The sequence below is a fragment of the Mus caroli genome, unplaced genomic scaffold (assembly GCF_978045245.1).
Source record: "Mus caroli unplaced genomic scaffold, Mus_caroli_1 scaffold_5, whole genome shotgun sequence".
NCBI lineage: Eukaryota > Metazoa > Chordata > Mammalia > Rodentia > Muridae > Mus > Mus caroli.
This window is the reverse complement of record NW_028227260.1, coordinates 37,393,798-37,415,126: the sequence shown is the minus strand read 5'-3', so window position 1 is coordinate 37,415,126 and position 21,329 is coordinate 37,393,798. Positions and strand designations below refer to the sequence as shown.

Genomic DNA, 21,329 nt, shown 5'->3' with positions numbered 1-21,329 from the left:
TCCCTCCAGCGAAGAACAGTCTACAAAGCCAAAGGCCAGTTTCTTCTATTGGTACCCAAGGGGGAAAAGAGCAGTGCTACTTTGAGATTCCAATAATGTAAGACAAGGAATCTGGGCTCAGTGGAAGTATCAGGCAGCAGTGTGGGAAAAGGCAGATTTTCTTCCTGTATAGTGAGGTGCATTCGTTTCTCTACTTCTGATCTTCAAGCTGTGAGTGACAGTGATGACACCAAGTCAGGACATCAGAGAAAAAAAGCATCTGCAGAACTCTCAAATGTAAACACTCAGGTGAGAAAGCTTTATTGAAACACACATGCATAATAAAGTAGAATATCAAAGAACAAGTCTGAGCCTGGGCTCTCAGGTATGTTTCCATTACAGGATCAATCCATATTGAAGGGAATCTTTGAAAAACATTCAATGCAGTTTACACCTATGATCTTAACCACTTTAGCTGCCTGCAATCCAGTGACCTTACAGGAATGTCAACTTGCAGCTGGGTGTCATTGACAGGCATTTCTTCTCTGCTCCAGACACCTTCCGCATACACCTTTCTATAGACAGACTGCTATGAATGAAAAGTCCAGTTCCGAAGAATGAGTAGCAGGAAATGAAAGCCCACTAGAACCTCTTTTAAGTCTCAACGCACACTACTCCCATGTTACACCCAGGTCAAGTTTAGGAAACAACCAAAGACAGGAACTGAAAGTATATTGGGTGAAAAGTTAGAATAGCTGGGGAATTCCATCCACATTTTCATGGGGTGGTAATAGTACCCAACCAAAGACAGTCTTTGGTCCTTGCAGATGAAACAGAGGTATACAGACTATGTTCTATGTAGCAGCACACCCCAGACACAAACTTAGAGAAAGCGATAATACATGAGAGTGAACATGCCTCATCTTCCATGAGGGAAATAAGGAAATCTCTGTCTAACAAGTGCTGTAACAGTTTAAAACAGAGAATTCAGCACAGGCTTTGAAAAACTATTCAGAGTCACTTGGACCTTGTGGGATCAGCTAGTAGGTCTCATGGGACATGTTAATGTCTCAGTGAAAAGGCCATTATCTAATTAAAGTGATTTTTCTACAGTGACTCCATTATAAGGGCTCCCCAAAGGTCTCAGAAGGAGCTGGGGAATTTTCATTGCATTTCAAAGAAAAACACTATACTCAAGCAAGGTAGAAACTGCTTAAAACAGGAAAAGTTAAAAGGCAAGTTCTAGAAGGGTATCAAGGTAGATGATGAGATAAAATACAAATTAGAGAGGAAGGACTGGTCGTTCACCCTTCTCCCATAGTCTAATAATATCTTGAACAACCAAACCTTGCTTCCAAGAGCTTTGGCCTTTGATCAGGCACACTTAGACCCACAAACTAGAACTAGTGCCAAAAGCAGCCACACTTCCAGCGAAAGTGTGAGCAAAGATAGCAAGATAGAAGGTAGAGAGTTATTGTAATATGGTTTTTAAACGTAATTAAACCACAGAAAGAGCCAACTATGTACTCAAAAAGTATACTAGATTTTATATAAATAAAAACCATTTGAAAGGGCCCTTATTCTCGGGCTGCTTTAAAAGAAGGAAAAAGCCTGTGCCACACTTGCTAGCAAACTAAGATCTGTAGAAATACATGTTTACACACACACATACACACACACATGCGCACACACACATTAAATTAGAAATCTTTGCTTGTGGTTGCTTTGCTTTCTTTTGACTTGGACTGACCAGGGCTGCACCTGCAGATGAGGATGGGAACTCATACACCCAGCTTCTGCTTGACCATTGAAGAACGGAGCTGCAGAGTTCCTTCTGCCCAAGACCCTGGGTACTGTCGCATCTTCTGCCACAGGCTTACTTCTTCACCAGTCGAATCCATCCAGTCCACCACTTCGCCATTACTGATCCCTGAGGGAAAACACCAGAGGAGACTGAACAGAGTCCCACCACTGAGCCAATCAGGGAGGATTGGTTATAAGGCAAAAAAAAAAAAATCCAACCCAGAAAAGACATTGGGGACAGCAAGCTGGCAAGCTGAGTCTACAAATACATGTGCTTCGGAGACAATGGGGAGAGTGCAGGTTGATGAAATGGGACTTGAAATGACATAATGTCAATAGAGGCTTGTTGCTTAGTGACCTTTTCAGAGCTCTGGTGTCTGGTACCCCATTCCAAAACTGCTACCTGTCTGTCATTGGTAACTTGACTTGATTTTCAAAAATACAGTTTATTGCATATATTGTAAGAAGGCAGTGGACTGGTTAGTAACTGAAGTACTAGTCTATACATGGGTCCTTGACTTAACCTTTTTTAAAAAATTGAACACCTCCTCCTTTTTGTTATTACTGAGACAGGATTTCACACAGAAATCTTGGCTGGCCTTGAAGTTGTGGCAATCTCCCTGCCTCTGCCTGCCAAGTACTTAGATAATGGGCATGTACAGCTTCTAAATACTTTTTCTATAGCTGTAAATTCTAGGCCTACCGTTAGCATTATGTGTTCCTACTCCTATTCTATTGTACAATAATTCATTCATTCAGTGGACATTTCCTGATTGCTACTGGATGCCTGTTTGGAGATACTTTGATGAGCACACAAAGAATGCCCCTGCCCTAGGCAGCTTACATGAGAATAGAAAACACGATCATTATAAAAACCCAAAGTAGGAAGTGATTTGGTATATTTGGAGAGCAGAGTAAAAGCTTTGGTGGTTGTAACACAATAATACAGGGAAATGATACAGAACAGATAAAAATGGAAGAGTCAAGATTATGTGTGGTCTGTGGACTTGGTAAGAATTTCTAAATGTGGAAGAAAGACACTGAAGAGTTTTAAACAGGGGACAGACATAAAGTTGCTTACACGTGTAAAAATATTGTAGATGCTTTGTAAGGTATTCATATACAAGTAGTATTTAAGGTAAGAATCCAGTAGACATTTGAAATGTAAATAAAGAAAATATCCAAGAAAAAAGAAAAAAGTAATAAATAAGTCTTATATATTTATGACATATATAAAAAAAGAATCTAACAAACAACTCCAACCAGAACTTCATGGAGCTAAGGATAACTATGAATATAGTCCAGCACAAAATCATAACTAATTAAAGCAATGACTTTTTTAACTTTTTGGTGATTATTGATAACTCAATTGCACTATATTTGAAGATGTCATGATGACACGATGTCAAAAGATTGGATGGGCTTGAACAAGACTATAAAAAGAGAGAGAGAGAGAGAGAGAGAGAGAGAGAGAGAGAGAAAAGGAGCATCCAAGACCAAGCCAGAGAGCACCATCATTTAAAGTTTGAGTACAAAATGAAGAACCCATGAAGGAAGTTGTGAAGTGATATAGAATGGAGTCAAAGGGAGTAAAAGAAAGCAATTAGTGGCAGGTATTTCAGGACAAAGGAAGCAGGCTGCTCTATTGCGTAGTGCTTGGGAATTCCAGTGAGATAATAACCTCACTTTGCATGAGCAATCACTCTTAAGAGTGGTAGACACCATAACACAGTGGACCAAGAACAGAAAGAAATGCCAGGAAATAGAGGTCATTGTTTTTAGAGTGAGGGGGACATGTGGTCAATGGAAAATGTGCTCTTTATTTAATCAAATTAGGCCTGAGCACATTGGCCCTTGCCTAGATCTGAGCACTTGGGAGGTAGAAGTAAGAGGATCAGGAGTCCCAGGCTAATCTGGGCTAATGAGACTCCATCTCAAAACAAAGGAAGAAATGAACAGAAAGATTGGTGTCACCAGAGCCTTCCCCTTCAGTAGTCAAATCAAATGAAACTGGTCATACAGAACAGACAGAAATTACAGAAGAAAAACCATTGAGAAGTGGGAGGTAATCTAAAAATCCTAGGAGAACAAGAATTTTCTGGCAAGGACCCTTCTCATTATAATAAGACAGGAAATAGAAATCACAAGTCAGCTGTTATGGTGGTTTTCGGCATTCTTTATAGGAGGAGGATGAAGTTCCTGGCCTTCAGGGTCACCTTTCTATACATAGAACACTGTATGAGGTCTACCTTCCCTTAGGCCTAGCAGGTAGCAGGCACTCAATAAGTGCTTGTTGGATGTTTACATAAAGGAAGGAAATTTCTGTCAGAAAAGTTCTTTGTACATAGCTGTGGCTGAGAGCTGTGAGGAGTAAGAGAGACAAGAAGCCTTAAGACAAGTGATGATTGGATGGAGGAGAGAGTCTCACCAGTGCCAACACCCAGTCTGACCCCTCCCAGGAAGTCATTGCTGGCCAGGGGCTCCCGGTCCCATACAGTCAGTTCCAGGCACATGTGTTGTAGATCTTCCAGCCTCACACCATTGTAGACAAATGTATGGTTGTAGTGGGGATTCAGAGTCTTCTTCATCACAGGAGTTTTACGCTTACTGGCCTTGTTCCTCATGGGAAGGAGGTATCTGGCAGAGGGCGGGGAGTCATGAACACCTACTCAAACTGGCAACATGATCACCTTAGCCCTAGCACAAGCCTAGCCCAGGATGGTAAGGCAGCACCCAGGGCCAAGTACACACAACCCTCTTTTGAATCTGCTGGGGCAGACTTCCCACTACTTCCACTAGATCATCTACTTCCTTTAACCTAAAGAGAAAAATGAAGACATTAGTCATGCTGTGGCCTAGACTCCACCAAGGCTGAGTTTAAATATGTGGTTCCACTTTTCTCTCACGAGATAAATGAAGCCATCACTCAGATGTCTGTTTAGTTAAACATGACTTCCTAGGGAGCTGAAGTCAGTAAATGATCTCTAATGTAGAGGAAGCTTATAGTCCATAATAAAAATTATGAAGCACACAGCCTTGCACCCTGAATCTAGACAGTTATGGGACATGGATTTTCATCCTAGGCCTATGGCAGAGGACTAGTATGAGACAGTCAGAGCCAAACTGTCTATCACCCTCCCCTGTGAAAGGGAGCACAAGTGGAAGCCAAACTGATCTCAGACCAGTGCAAAGGTAGTGGTGGAGACCTTGCCATTACCTAATTTCAGAAACCAAGCTGCTGAGGGTGGCGGGAGGAGGGCAGGATCTATAGAGAAAAATTAAACTGGGTTCCCCACGAACTTGCTTGTCTTATAACTGCTTAGTTTGATGCTGGCCCAGGGACTCACCCCTTGACAAAGCTGTCTGAAGTCCCTCCTGATTTGGCAGCCGTCAGGTTCTTGGCTTCTTTGATCCACACCTGGAGTTCTCCCCCTTCCCCACCTTTACCTGTAAGGGATGTCGGCCATTGCAAGTGAACCCCCATGCCACCAGCTGTATCCTGAACTTTAGCTATATACTACGTTTTCTCCTTGCTTTTGGGGTCCTTAACTGAATTGTACCTGCATCTTTTGTTCCTAGCTCGGTGCCCAGGATAAGCAGTAGGAACTCAACTAATAATACCAATAGCAATAAACGTTCATTAAAAGCTTGCTATGAACCAACCACCACCTTAGGCATTTATTCTCCAAATAGTCCTCCTATGAGATATGCACTATTATTGTCCTTATTTCATACATGAGTCATCTGAACCAAAAAGCAGCAGTTGCCTGTCATTTCCTAGGCAATTAAAGCAGGCAGGCAATCTGCTGCTGAGTTTCCCACCTCACCCCTTACTGCACAGGACTCACCAGAACACCGTCAATTGCCACCTCCACTCTCACCTACCATTGTGAATATGCTTTTCCCCAACTGATCCTTTGCCCTCAGTCTGAACACTTACTGATCTGTTTTTTTTTTTTCTTCTTTTTTTTTTTAAAATCTATTTCAAAGAAAACTTCCCTTCCTTCAGTCTGATCTTTCAAAGCTGTTCTCTGTACCTTTCTTTCCTTTCATGATCACTAATTACCCTGGCAAAGAACTGACCGCTCTCATCACCTCTGCTTCTCTGCCTCATCCACCGAGCCTAGTTCCTTGTGAAATCACCTTCCATTAGTGCCTTCCAACCTAATTGTAGCTGCATCTTCTCAGACCTCATCTGGCCTGACTGCTTAGAGTGTTTGGAGAGTGCTGACAGCTCCTGCTCACCTCTTCTTCAAACTTTCTCCCGGCCTTTCTGTGTCCCGATGACCCTCTCCCTCTTTAACATTCTCCATCTCTTCATCCTTTCTAAATGTTGCTGTTCCCAAAAGTTCTGTCTTTGCTTCTTATCTAGTCATTCTGCACACTGTCCTTGAGCCTACTGATTCCTCAAACCTACAGTGTGCTTTCCTGAATATATATTATGTGTGTGTGTGTCTGTATATGATATAAGATATATTTGTGACACACACACTAATTTGGGCTTCCCGTTGCCAGCAGATCAAGTTAAGCTCTTCATTAAAGGCCCTTTTCTTTTTTATTTGGCTCCAGACTCATCTCCAATCCCAGCTTTACTCATATACATACACACTCATATCATAACTCCAGCTCCACTATGACAGATAACATATTCCTGATCACTGACCTACAGCCCCACATTTACCAGGCCTATAGATTGAGCCTGTTTTTTAAAAAGAAAAACAAGGTCTCATGTAACCCAGGTTAGCCTCAAATTCTCTATGTAGCTATGATCCCCTTCACCTCCTGATCTTCATAGCTCCACCACCCAAGTGCCAGTTTCTGAAGTGCTCTTTGCATACAACAGAGACCTTTATGCCCGCTATGCAAGTACTCTAAGAACTGAGCTGCATTCTCCACCTACATTTTAAATAATTATTTTGTTTTCCTTTTTGTTTTAGCTAGTCAATGTATTTTGAGATGGGGGTCTCACTCTATAGCCAAGTCTGACCTGTAACCCAGTACATAACCTATCCCGCATGAAAAATCATAGGAATCCTCCCGCCTCAGCCTAAGTACTGGGATTCCAGGCAGTCACCACCTTGGCCAACTACCAATCTCTTTAAGAACCTGTGCTTGCACTGTCCCTTCTCCCAAACACTGTTCCTCCCTTTCACCTTCCCTCATTTAATGCCTGGCAAGGCCCAGTTTCAATATTACTTCCTCAGCAAAGCTCGCTCCATAACCCTTGTAGGTGGGTGGCCTGGGCACATGATGAGCATTCTTTAAAAGTTGTCCTCAGAGGACAAGTGCTATATTTCTCTTATCTACATATCAACAGTTAGTAGCACCATGCTGGCCATGTGGAGTGACTCAGCCTTGCACTTCCTACTCCTCATGCCTCACTACTCCTTCCAAGTATCCTTCTCAGCCACAAAGCTCCTGTTTTCTTCTGCCTTCCTAGGAGCTTGACACAGATGGAACAAGACCAAATCACATTAACAGCCTAGAAATCATCTCAAAGGAATGCCAGCACTATGGCACTTCCTTCCAGCTGAGACAAAAAGAATTCCTTAGGAAGACACTAACCCAGAAGATGCAGGAAACATCCCCTTCTTCCCTAGCCAATAGTGCCAGCACCAATCTCTCCTAGACCCTGTGTAGAAGCCTAAGAGCTGAATCCAGGGCCCCCAAAGAAAACTCACTCTTTTTCCGGTCACCTCCAACAGGGAGTTTGGAGGCTGGGATGTATTTCAATGAAACCACCAACTCGCCTTTGTGTGCTGGCAAACCAGGCGAGGACTCAGTACTGATCTGAAACATAGGGAAACCCAACAAGTGAAATCAGGGCTCCCAGGAAGCACTGGGACCTCGCCCTGAGGATTATAACGTTGTCCCCATAGGTGGGTATGGTGGTACATCGCTGCAATCCCAGCACTGGGAAGACTGGAGAAAAAGGACCATGAGTTAGAGGCCAGCCTCAAATACAGAGCCAGACCCTATTACAAAAATAAAGGAAGAAAATAGATACAATTACCCCAAGAACAGGTTCATGGCACAAGATGATCCATCTTTTATGGCGAAATGCCACAGCAGCTACAGTTTCCTTTGGCAGTCTCTTCAGGAGGAGATCCAGAAGAACCGGGGTGCACTACTGTGTATTCTGAGGATGATTACCAGATTCCAAATGTTCCCAAAGGTATGCCAACAAGATGGCCACACAAACTCACCAAGGACTCAATGGTATTTGATTAGGAATCTTGCTACCCGCATTGTTAGTAAGAGCCAAGAAGTGAAAGTAATTGAAGTGTCAGTGAACACAGGCCAGGTTAAGAGTGACTTTAATGCCTTCATGTGACATGTGGCATGAGGTTATCAGAAGGAACACGGGCTATCTCTGATAGCTGAAGTGCAAAGCAAAGAAAGTCACTGCAGAAAAGAAACCATTCAGCTTTCCCCTCCTCAGTCATAGCTTATACATGGCCTTCCCCTTGCAATCCAGCTAGTTAAAATAGAACCTAGATGATTCCAGCCTATGTGTCAATTGCTCCTTGAAGTGTTTTTATTTCAAATCTCGGTTGAATAGAACACATAGTTAGTTATATACCCATAAAAATCTACCTTACACTTGTTGAGTAAAATAAAGCTACATCTATGCTTTCATTTATATCTTAAAAATACAATCATACTGAATTTATACTTTCTGACAGAAGAATCTAACACTAGGAGAACATACTGGGAAAAGCAAAGAGACTTTTTGCTACTTTATATCATTGTCAATAGTGGCCTCCTTGTGAAAAAGAGCCACATCTGCTTCTTAAAAGTAAAAAGTACTTTAAAAACGAGAGGGAGCCTGTACAGGTTTTAGGGAAAGGTAAAAGTCTGCTACACAGTTTTTTAATATTTGACAGTTTGCTTCTTTGCTTCAGTGCCAGGTATCAAGCCCAGGGCCTCAGACCTGCTAAGCATATACTCTACCTCTACATTATATCAGCCTGTCTTAAACAAGTTTTTAGCTAACAACCCTCTATCATTAGAATCTGTGTGCCCCAAAGGATAGGAGTCAAGCTTACTTCTGTCCATCCCAGAAAGGCCAACACTTAGCATGGTACCAACTTTACATGGGTACCCCATGTTGACTGAATGGATGTAACAGTGAAAGAACAGGAGTCCAGGACATAGAGCAGGTAGCTCTAGGAGGGGACTGCTTCCCTCTGTTAGCTCTCTGGCTGTCATTTTCCTTATGCTCCAGTTTCCCCTGCACAAGTTAGAGGCGCCCTCACATTTCTTGAGGCTGAGCTAAGCTACGTCCTCACCAATGAGCATGCTAATACTGGTAGGCATAATCTATATTTCAATAGACATACTGCATATCCAGAATACACAAGTTTAGTCTGTGGGGAAGGATTGTCAGCAAGAGAAAAGAAAATGGTAACATGTGGACTGTTGGGGGGTAGGGTGTCAAAAAAATCCCAGAAACCTTAACTGTAGATTATTTTAAGTTAAGAAAAAATGTATGATTTTTAAATTTTTAATTAAAATTTAGTTTTAAAAAACCTTAAGTCTGGGAAATAGAGTTACATATTAAGTTTACATATTAAATTATTTGATAAAGTTTTAAATATAAGATATAAGGGGAAAACTTCAAGTTATTAAAAATTTTAAAGAGGAAGATAAGATAGTATTTTATTTCATAAGCTACATGATTTGTTAATTCCTAGACTGTTTACTTTAGTGAACTCTTGAAATTCAGAGTTTAGTAGTATGGACTTCTTTCTGTAGCACATTTTCATTCTGCCAAAAAAATATTTCCAAAGAGCAAACACCTCCATTTTAATGAAAGACATGTTTTGGTGGCAATTCATGGTGCTTTCAGGTGACATTTTCACTACAATTATATAAACTCCAAGCTACAGGGAGAATGATTTTCATGCCAAATTTTTCAGAAATTTTAGGACTCTTATAGCATGTTTTACTCTGATAGCAATTGCTTTCCTGTTTCTATGGCTCTTTAAAGTAGAAAAATGTAATGTCACTGAAGTTTTCTAGATATACTCTCCTGTGTGTGACTCAACTCTTTTGCCACGAGGGCTTTCTCTGACAATTGCTTTCCCCAAAGGAAGCCAAGATAGGAGGCAGGGTATGGCTCAGCAGGATAGCACTTGTTTAGCATATATGAAGCTCTGGATTGGATCACCAGTACTGAACACAGAGGGAAAGATATATGACAGCAGTTTCCAAATATAACAACTGAAGTAGCCACTAGTATGGATCAGGTAAATAAATTTATAATACAAAAAATGTAAGAGAATATTATATAGCAAGTAAAATGAGATTAATTGGTAAGAAATGGCATAGAGTGATGCCTGTAATACATTGTTTATATATACATATATAATGTATGTATCTATACATGTGAACAAGGCTTATTCAATTCACTTTAGTCAAAAATAATACACTATGTATGTGTATGTATAGATGATAGGTAGGTGGTAGATTAATACCTAATACAAAAATTCTAGAGCAATGCTTAAATATTTGCTAAGAGTAGCTATATCTAAGTAATGAAACTGACTTTCTTTTTACATATTTTCTGTTGTTTTAATTTGGAACCATGTATATATAGATCTTTTTGTACTTAATAGTTTTAACAGGGCAAAAGTTTGAAAGTTTAAAACAAAGAAAACTAAAAGACAATAATAAGATGGAAAGATGAAAGTATCTCTCTCTGGACCCCCAAGATCTCTCAAACACTGGACCACCAGCCAGGCAGCATACACCAGCTGATATGAAGCCCCCAACACATATACAGCAGAGGACTGCCGGGTCTGGGTTCATTCAGAGATGATGCATCTAACCCTCAAGAGCCTGGAGGCCCCAGGAAGTGGAGAGGTCAGATGGGGTGGGAGGTAGGGATGGAGACATCGGCGTGGAGACAGGGATTCGGGGAAGAGGTGTGGGATGTGGAACAGTTGGAGGGTGGACGAGGTGGAGAAATAAAATCTAGAGTGTAAAAATAAATAAATAAATAAATAAATAAATAAATAAATAATGAAGTATATCTCTCTTCCAGTTCCAAGAGGCAGCTCCTGTTCTGAGTTTCTAGACCATCTTTGCAAAGGTCTATGTGCTGTGAATTGTTTGAAATATTCAAAATGTTATTACAACTTTTAAAGGGGTTTGTATTGGATTCATGGTGATAATAAAGAGTTTGCTGCCTAAAGTTTGCTGATGTCACTGTTTCATCTTAATCAGAATGGCAATATGCTATGAACTGGCCATTGTGTGCTACACACTAAAGCATACCCTGCATTGAGTCCCAGCTACACCAGGGAGTAGCACTGCTATATCATTTTGTTGAAGACAAAACTGAGGCTCCCAGAAGTAGGTAAATTCACTAGGTTTCTAGTAAGTCACAGAAGCAGGACTCTAGTCATGAGCTGTACTGAGTTTACCCATCACTATGGTGCCACCTTATTACACTGCCATCTGAGATGCTATGTCTAAAGTCCAGTTTCCCTGGCCTGCATACAGAACCAAGAGGGCAGCCATTGCAAACTGTTGTGCCTTTCACTTCTAAAGCAGGAAGTTTGGCACAGAAGGGGGTGCAGATTAGGATATGCAAGGTTATATTTGAGAGGAAGTGCAAGTCAGGATGTCCGAATACATGCAGGCTCTGGACAGTGATGTGAGCTGTGGTGTTCCGCTTTGCCTGATTTATACAGAAGAAATCGCTCCTGCTAAACTTAGAAAGGCCAGCAGGGTGCAGTAGAATTCTACAGACAGCTCCATGCAAAGCTCCTTCCAACACAGACCAGCAGAGGCCACTACAGACAATTCACCTGGGAAGCAAGCTGTGAAAGACCTTTAAAGCAGACTACCTTTCCATGTAAAGGGAGGCAGTGATCCAGCTTCTTATCCAGCTTCCAAGAGTCCATGTGCACCTCCGCCTCTCCAAGGAAAGTGTTTCTGCCAAAACGACCATGATGCCAAACGGAAAACTGCAAAGTCCTCTGAGCCAGAAGAGATTCCGAAATCTCATACTATAAGGGGAAAGAAACATCCCAGGGTGGCCAGTTAGGAGTGATTCCTCAAAAATGAATTCTTCCAAAACCTAAACAACCTGTCCCCCTTGCTCTCTAGTTCGGTGTGTCAAATGGTTTTAGTTCCAAAGCACTTTGAATTGCTCTACTCAAAGCTTCAACTGCTCCTCTTTCCCTAGCCCTAACACTGTCCATAGGAAGCCAGAGAATAAGTTTTCCTTGAGTGGCTGAAAGGACCTGAGAATATCCACAAACAACTGCCAAGGACTCTTTATGTCATACTGCTTTTAACTTTTTTAATGATATTTTGCTTAATTGTGCTAGTATGCATGTGAGTGCATGAATGTCATGTATGTATGTGTGGACACAAGTATGTCATGGCATGAGTGTGGGGGTTAGAGAAAACTTACAGGAGTCAGTTATCACTTTCTACCATGCGGGGCACCTCACTGGATCTCAAATAACTTCTCTTCTATTTTATGTGAATGTGTGCCTGCATATGTTTATGTGCAACACATGTATGTAGATGTCCACCAAGGCCAGAATATGACATTGGATCGCTGACACTGGAGTTACAAACAGCTGTTGAGCCATCATGTGGGTACTGGGAATTCACCTGGATATGAAGAGGTGGGGATAGGAATCTCACAGTGATTCCTCAGGCACAGGAATGATCTTCTAGCTATGCTGTAGAGGCAAAGCTATACCACAAAGACCCAAAACAAAAACAAAACCTTCTCCCCTCTAAGTTCAAATGTATACCCGAAAGGTCTCATCATATAGTGGATTGATGGTGTCCCGCTTGATGCTGGTTTTTCTTTTTCCTTGGCGGGACTTGTCAGGCAGAAGATAAGTCTTCACGTATCTAGAAACCAAGAACAACACTAAATTATTTCCTAGCCTTTCTCGAACCCCATCTTTAGTTTCCTGCTTGGCACACGATGAAATACTAGGTCAAAAAAATCATTTTTGCTTTTTCCAAGTCCTAAGCCCTTTATTAAATGACATCTTACTATTCTGTCACCAAAGAAGTGATAATTTTTGGTCAAGAGTAACCCAATAGATTCTGAGGTCTACATCTCCTGTCAGAGTATGATTCAGGTCCCCGAAGCACTCACGGGTTAGAACGCTTCTTGGCTTCATCAGCATAGGCCAGCTGGTGGCACTCCTTGACATGGATGACCAAAGTCTGTGTTTTCTGCTCAAACTTCAGTGAAAAGGCAATCTTGCCGGTCACAGAGATGTTCCCAAAATCACCAGCTTCACTATAGATACTCATAATGCTGCCAAGGGTACTCTGAGGGGAAAGCAATTACAAATGGCTCAGGGGGAAAAAACATACTAAAAAAACATACTACAACCCCCAACTGCTCCCATCTTCCATTGTGATGAAGCCAAATGTCTCAAAAAGGCCTGCATGGAGCCAGGACTGCCAGTAGCCCTTTACCCAGAGGGTAAGTCATGAAAGTAACAGATGCACAATTGCTTGAGTTCACCTCCTGGCTCACCCAGACTCTTGATGTCTCTTGCCACCTCATTTTACACAATCTATTGATCAATGTCCCCATCTTTAGAATGATGACAAGGAGTAGGGAGGTAAGGTACAGCTAAGTCCATCTGTGCTGTGTGTTATGTATGTTGCAACACAGGCTAGAAGATGCTGGTCGCTGGTTTAAAATGGGGCCTTCCTTATTTACCATCTATTGAGCAGTATCTACAGAGGAAAGAGACTGGGCCAGAACTGAGAGTAGCTGGAGAGCCACCGCTGCAAATATAACAGTAGCAGTGAAAAATATGAGGTTGAGGTCTACAGTTTCTTCCAGTGTAAGTGTGAAAATCTAATTAGTCTCCTTCTGAACTCTGTTCACCCAAAAGAACAATCTTTATACTTATGATAGATATAAGCCTGCTTAGCTAATGTCCATGAGGCTGTTTTGCCTTCAATCCCAATCAACAACCTCAATGTCAATCTGGCAAAGGTCCTTCTCACGCCATCTGCTTGCCTTTGGTGTAAGAGTAGGGAGCGGCTTAAGAAGTCTAGAAGTATGGTCTTGTTTACTTCACAGCCTGGTTCTCCTGAGAGGAGTTCCAGCTGCTTTTCCCAAAGCTGGGAGGAAAGAATGGCCAGATCCTTGGCTACCTCTTGGAGACTCTCCAGATCAGAGGTTCTGGCAGTCACCTAGAAGCCACACTAAGCACCTAAGCTCTACAGTGACATTAGTAAGAAACAAATGCATGCATTTTCCCAGTTTGCTCTAATGACAGATGGCTCTTCTTCCCTTCCTGGTGCCCCAGTGTGTCTAAAAGCACAAACACATAGAACAGACCATGGAGGAGCCACTCTGCATGCTGCCTCTGGCCAGTTTCTGGCGGTGCAACTTCACCAGGTGGTCAATGTCCTCTTCCTCCTCCTCCTCTTCTTCCTGGGACGATATAAACTTGAGAGTTAATAAAAGCAAGGTTCAAAAAGAATCAAGTTCTTTCCTTCAGTGAGGACCAAAATTGGCTGCAAAACTTCTGAGCTTTCATGTTTGTGTGTGTGTGTGTGTTCCCTTTAAAAATATATCTTCATGTCTCAAAAGAAAACAAGTATTTAGTATTTTCATGGGAGTTTTATAACTCTCCCATTTGAATACCCCAGCATAGCCATCTCTTTGTATAAATTTTTACTAAAATTATTGTTGCTGTTTGTATATTCTATCATCATCATCATTATCATCATCATCATCATCGTGTCTGTATTCAACCATGCTTGTGCAATGGCATGCATGTGGAGACCCAAAGACATCTTTAGGAAGTCAGTTCTCACCTTCCACCTTAATGTGGACTCCAGGGGTCAAACTGAGGTTGTCAGGCTGTTGCAGCAAGTGCTGCTGCCCCATCAGTCATCTCACCACCCCTCTCTTTATATTTTAGTTAAAATAAGTATTTGTTTGCGTGGCCAACCATATATCCAACAAGGTGATAGTGTTAAGCGATACCAAAGACAATACTTTAAGCAAATGAAGGTGCTGGTATACTTCAGAAATTGGGGAGATTATAAGTCATTTCACATTTCCAAATAATTAAGCAATTAGGATGATAGAATTGAGTACTAAAGCCAATTCTAAAGTTTAAAATTTTAATATAGTACTGAAGTGAAATGTAAGAGTATTCACCATATCTACACTGAGGCCTGGTACAGATTTGCTTCTGTCTCCCAAGATGCCACTTTCTTGGGCCACATCTTCTGGGCGAAGGTCTATCACAGACTTAGTGTATTCTGCATGAAAGACCAAAAATTTAAGTCAAAAGGAACCTGCTGTACTCCATACCAAGAGCCCAGCCAAAGCACTTAGAACACAAGCCACAGATTGCAGTGACAGAGATGCTACCTGAAGGCCTCAGGACTTTTCTGGTGTTCTTCTTGAATACCATGTCACCCTCATCACCACAGACTGCATTTTGGTTCCCTGGTGGAATTTCCTAGAAGGGAATAAGTTCAAGGACATGGGGGTGTGGGGGAAGACTAGCAAGTAGACCAAAGGAACAGATTATGGGTCAGATTTTAATCCAACTATGACAAAGTTAAAGGAGAGATTAATATAAAACTCATGTTCACACATTTCAGCCAAGACCTGTGAAATGTTTCCAAATGAAGCCGGGGTAAAATTTTAGTTGAATTCCTGACTTGAGATATGAAGACAGGGTAGAAGAAGAGGCAAGGGAAGGAGGGAAGAAGGAAAGAGGAAGAGTAGAAGAAGAGAGGGAGGGAGGGAGGGAGGGAGGGAGGGAGGGAGGGAGGGAGGGAGGGAGGGAGGGAGGGAGGGAGGGGAAGTAAAGCCAACAGCCTGCAGTTTACCTTTTCGACTTGAGATTTGGGAGCGGACATCTTCTTCCATTCTGGGAAGAGTCCAGATTTATCCAGAGAATCTCTCCTAGAAGTATCAGAAGTTAGAACCAAACTGTGCCTTCCCCTTCCTCTTCTAGCCAGGCCCCAAAGCACTAACAAGGAAGGCAAGGCATTGCCATCACTATAGCAACAAAATTGAGAAGGCCCATTTCACATCCATCCAGGGCAGTGCAGAAGATGGGGCAAACAACTCTGCACACACACACACACAAATGCTCACACGTCCTCTCCCAAGAGACAGAAGCAGAATCCTCCACAGTGCAGCATCCAGGGGAAGTTAGCTCACTCCAGGAAGCAGTGCTCAGAGCCAAGCAACAGAGGTACTAAAGAGAGACTTCCGGTGAGGTCAGAAGAAAGATTCATCCAACAGCCCAAGGACAGAAAGCAGGAAGGCAGAAGAAACGTGCATCCTGATGCTAGAGAACAAAATGAGAGCTCAGAATGGACAGGTGACCAAACAGGGAAACTCCACCTGGAGGTGCTGTCTGAGTCAGCAGTGTAGCTATCCAGACTCTCACTCTCAGCCTCCAGTGCACTCTTTCCACTTCTGGTCTTTGGCACTTCAAACAGCACACTAGAATAAAAACCAAGATCCACTGTTTTACAAGAGGGGAACTCTCCTGCCTCTGGATAGATATCTCTCCAACTGACTCACAGTAGTAACCTGAGCAATTTTTTCTTTAAAACATAAATGTGAGTTCATTTTACAACAGTGGGAATCATACCTAGGGCTGCACCCTACATCCCAGAAGACTACGATCTCCTACTTTCTAAATGTCCCAAGCCTTTACTTCTTTTTATATAGACCAGGCTAGCCTCAAACTTACTCTGGAATGCTAGGATTACAGGCCTGCAACGCCATGCCTGGCAGTAACCTCCTACCCTAAAACCCCCATTTTTAAAGCATTTTGTTCATTTATTTATCTAATACATAGTAATGTTTTGCCTGTGTGGCATGTGAATGCCTGGTGCCCATGGAGGTTAGTAAGAGGGTGCAGGAGTCACTGGAACTGGAGTTACTGATTGTTATAAATCACCATGTGGGTGCTGGAAAGCAAATCCATGTCCTCTGCAAGAGGGACACATGCTTTTAACAGCTGAGCCTCTCGTAGCATTATTCTTATAACCCAAAAGGTAGAAAGAATCCAATTGCTCATTTACAGGGAACAGGAGAGCCAAAATACTGTATAGCTCTATTTAGTGTTCATCCACAAACGAGTATCAAAGCTCGAATGTCTACAGCAACATGGATGAATACTGAAAACTTTATGCTAACTGAAAGAAACCAATCTAAATGTCCATGGTGGGTACGACTCAATTCAGATGGCAAATGCAGGGTATGCAAATCCAGAAAGGCAGAATGGAGATTCCAGCCTGAAAGAAATAGCAGTGGCTAATTCATGGACGTGGTTTCTTTTGGGGGTGATAGGAATACTCTGACAATCAGTAATTGTGATGGTTGTCTTACGTCCTAAAAGTTTGAACACTCGTTACATTGAACTTTACAAAATTACAAAATGATTTAATGCTATGTGAATTTTACCTCGGTTTTTAAACAACAACAACAACAAAAAAGAGACAATAATCATAAGATTGGTTTTGACATCTTCCCCTCTCTTTCAAAATAATTTAGAGTCTAGAGAGGTCAACAAAGTCTTATGCAACTAGCTTCCCGCCATTTCTGTGCTTATTTCCTTGCACAAGCACCCCCAACTCAACTCCAGACTACACTTGTGTCAGACTCTCTCTGAGTTCTTTATACCTGCTGAGATTTCTGTCTACAATGCTCCTCCCCTCCAAATACTCTCAATGTTTGCCTCTGCAGTTTTTTCAAATGTCACCTTACAATTCAGGTCTGTCTTAACTATCTAAGGAAAACAGAGCACACACACACACACACACACACACACACACACACACATACATACACTCCATATCTGTTCACTCGAGGTCATTGTCTCCATCACACTCTCCAACATCTGGCAGACTACTTATTTGATTATTTGCTTTTGATTTGTTTTATGTGCTTCCTAGCCCCAAATCTACAATCTACAAACAAGGGACCTTTCTGTATCCATAATAGTATCCCAGTGCATAAAACATTATCTGTCACATAGTAAGCTTCCACATATATTTAACAAATGAACAAGTAACCAAATCTCTAATGTCTCTGTGTCTCAGCCAGTAGAGAATAAACTTTCCAGCTTGTCAGGTGATGTTTGAGATAGGGCTGTGCAAACAAACAGAAGGAGCTGAGTTGAAACTTTAGCGTATGCAGGCGGTGGGACAGAGGTCATTTTTGACAAATGTACCAGCTTTATCATACAAGACACAGCAAGGTGCTTGCTTGGTTTTCTTTACTTTAAAATCATCCTTTTTGTCCCCTTCAATGCAAAGAGAAAAAGAATTTCAAACGGAATCATTCCTCTAGAGACATTGTTCAACAATGGTCCATGGAGTGTTTGGTGCTTGTATTTCTTTTTCTTTTTTTTCCCCTAAAGATGAAAATGTTCTGATCCTGAGCTGATGTAAACAACTGTAAGGCAAAAAAGCAATTATTTGACATCTGTGCAGTAAAAATAAACTCAGAGATAGGAGTCCTGGTCTTTATCTGTGTGATCTCAGGTAAATCATTTATCCTGCTTTCTTTTCTATAAAAATAAAAGGGTTGATTAAATTATCTCTGAGGCTCCATAATTTTTATGTAAAAATCACTTATGCGCACTCAATCAGTTTTCATGTTTATAACAAATAAGAGGCTCCTCAATCCAATGAGACAAGAGGTCGCAGACAGCCAGAAGCAGTAGATTTCAGAAATTACATTCTGACCAGTGATGTCAGATGCGTTAATCAAGTTCAGCAAATAAAAGCCATTTTTAACCTTAACTACAAAGGAATAGGGGGGGGGGGCTCATCACCTGGAACAGATGACTCATGCACCCAAGGCTATCTGATAAAATCACAGTCCATATATACAGTCGAGCAGCACACAAACATAAAAACGAATCAAGTGCTCTGGCGTTGGAAAAGTGTCTGTGTTGCAGTTTTCTGCTGGTTTTAACTAATTGGTACAAACAAGCTGTACGTGCTTAATTACGCACGCTAATGATTTCTGGCAATAGATAGGCACTTCAAAGGCTAGTGCTACTGTTTAGTTAGCGAACACATTAATCACTCTCCTGAAGTGTCTTCATGCCTGTTGGCAATCCCTTCTTTCCCTTCTAGCTCCTGGTCCCAGGCAAATGTCCATCTACTTTGGCCACTGAAAATTAGTTTGTATTTTCTGGAAATGTGTATACCAGAATCATATAGACTCCTAGACCAGGTACTCTTATTTGCTTTGTTCTGTTTTGTTGTTTGGTTTGTTGAGGGTTTTTATTTTATTTTATTTTTTTAAACACGGTCTCATTATTTAGTTCTAGCTGGCCAGGAATTTGCTATGTAGACAAGGGTAGCCTTAAACTCACAGAGATCCACCTGCCTCTGCCTTCTGCCTCTGGCCTCTGTCTCTAACTCTGCATCGCCAAACTGCTGGGACTAGAGGTTTGCACTTCCTCATTCAGAACATGAGTACTTTCTTGTTTAGTGCTTTTCACTCAACATATGTATTTTGAGATACATTCATAATACTACGTTATCAATAGATTGTTCCTTAATAAATCAGTATTCTGTGGCATAAACAAACCAGTTTATCCATTCACCTGTTGGTGGGCACTTCAATTGTTTCCAGGTTTTAGCTATCATGAATGAAGCTGTTGTATACATAACAGATCATAAAGACACCACCAGAAATCTTTTAAGCATAATCAGCAGAATAGCAAGATATAAAATTAATACACAAAAGTCACCAGACTTTCTATATATCAATTTCAAACAAACTGAAAACAAAAACAGTTTCATTATAGCCTAAAGGTACCCTGGGATAAACCTAAGCAAGGATGTGAAAGTCTTCTACAATAAAAACCCTAGCACACTGAAGAAACTGAGGGAGCTGCTAGAACATGGGAAGACGGCCCAGGTTTATGAATTGGAAAAAAAAATCAACATTGTGAAAATGACTATTTTCCTAAAAGCAATTTACAGATTCAAGTAATCCCTATCAAATTTCCAGTGACATTCTTCATAGAAATAGAAGAAAAAACAATCTTAAAACTCACACAAAAGCACAAGAGATCCCAGGAGTCCAACATGAGGCAAAAGAATATTTCTGGAGGCATTACCATACCAAATTTCAAGTTAAACTACAAAGCCACAGTGATAAAAACACATAGTGCTATCACAAAAACAAATTTGTAGACCAATAAACTAGAATCTAGGACAAGGCCATACAACTATTTCATTTCTGCCTATAAGCTTTCATGGTACTAGAAGGAGCTCTGTAGGTTACTATGAGGAAAAACAAAACAAAAACCAGTGGTATTGCTGAAGCCAATCCTACATGCTATGATACTGACCTGCTAGGCAAGATGCACCCACTGGTGCAGAAGTAGCATAATGTTTACAAGGATAACCAGTTATTCCACAAAAAGACTAAGGCCTGGTATTATAAAACCAGGGCCACAGGTTGAGACCAAAATCAGTGGTTCTCAACCTGTGGGCCCTTTCACGGGCGTCATCTAAGACCATCCTGAATATTAGATATTTACATCACAATTCCTAACATAGCAAAATTACAGTTATGAAGTAGCAACATAAGTAATTGTATGGTTGTGGGGGTCAGCACCACGTGAGGAACTGTATTAAAGGGTTGCAACTCTGGGAAGGTTGAGAACCAGTGCTCTAGAGAAAAGCCTACTACTGTTGTTTTGGTAAATGACATGTTGTCAAATTGCTTTCTAAGTATTTATACTTTACATTTATAAATTGATGTTGCCTGAACCTTGGCAAAATAAGTTTCTCTCTGCAATGGTCAGCAGTTATTACAGAGAGATAGAACCCATCAGAGTCCTGAAAATAATTGCCTGTTGAGTGCTTAGCCCTAAATAGAACATTGAGATCAACTGTCCTCCCATCCCCTGCCAAGGCTCAGGGAACATCACAGAAGGGTGAAAAGAATGGAAAAGCTAAAGGCAGTGTTGAGGACATGACATGGCTACAGTACAGTCAGAAAACTCACCACTTATGATTATCTGCACAAGATAAAGTCTGCAAGAAAGACCAAAAGACAGACAGACAGACAAGAGAGAGAGAGATAAAGAAAAGAAAAGAAAGGAAAAGACAAGACAAACAGAGAAGAATCATGGAGCACATCAATTTTATATCACTACTATTAGTATGCCATCTAATGTTTTTATAGACTATATATAGTGACTAAATTTACTATAATTTTGGTTTTCTGAGGTTTTATAAGTGCAAACTAATTCTAATTAGTTCTGTGATGAAATATACTTAATATATATGTCTGAATTGCATGGGTGCAGAAATATGTGTTTATATATTTGTAGGCAAAGTGTGTGTGCATGTGTCTGTGTGTCCGTGTGTGTGTCCATTCAAGATTGGCACTGCGTGTTCTCCTTGATTCTTCTCCTCATATACTGAGGCAGGGTGAACCATTATTTTGCTATGGGATGCTTTGTCAAAACCTCCCCATCTCCCACACCAAAGCAACTGTTAAGTGGGTTTGGGAGACCAAAACT

General features: G+C 41.3%; 1 protein-coding gene across 3 annotated transcripts in view; it reads right to left on the bottom strand.

Moving 5' to 3' along the window:
- Positions 1-284: 284 nt before the first annotated feature.
- Sytl4 (synaptotagmin like 4) overlaps positions 285-21,329 on the bottom strand; it is a 46,673-nt gene continuing 25,628 nt past the window's right edge. For 2 of the 3 annotated variants that reach the window (XM_021153156.3, XM_029472913.2), the window contains exons 6-17: positions 16,166-16,267; positions 15,643-15,718; positions 15,176-15,266; positions 14,960-15,063; positions 14,129-14,224; positions 12,920-13,098; positions 12,564-12,666; positions 11,640-11,801; positions 7,464-7,572; positions 5,130-5,229; positions 4,211-4,419; positions 285-1,909 (exon numbers count right to left, since the gene is read on the bottom strand). In XM_021153156.3, the coding sequence (XP_021008815.1) occupies positions 1,761-1,909; positions 4,211-4,419; positions 5,130-5,229; positions 7,464-7,572; positions 11,640-11,801; positions 12,564-12,666; positions 12,920-13,098; positions 14,129-14,224; positions 14,960-15,063; positions 15,176-15,266; positions 15,643-15,718; positions 16,166-16,267 (1,480 nt within the window). In that variant the 3' untranslated portion in view covers positions 285-1,760. The remainder of the gene's footprint in view (positions 1,910-4,210; positions 4,420-5,129; positions 5,230-7,463; positions 7,573-11,639; positions 11,802-12,563; positions 12,667-12,919; positions 13,099-14,128; positions 14,225-14,959; positions 15,064-15,175; positions 15,267-15,642; positions 15,719-16,165; positions 16,268-21,329) is intronic. The other variant, XM_029472915.2, reaches the window with a different exon arrangement.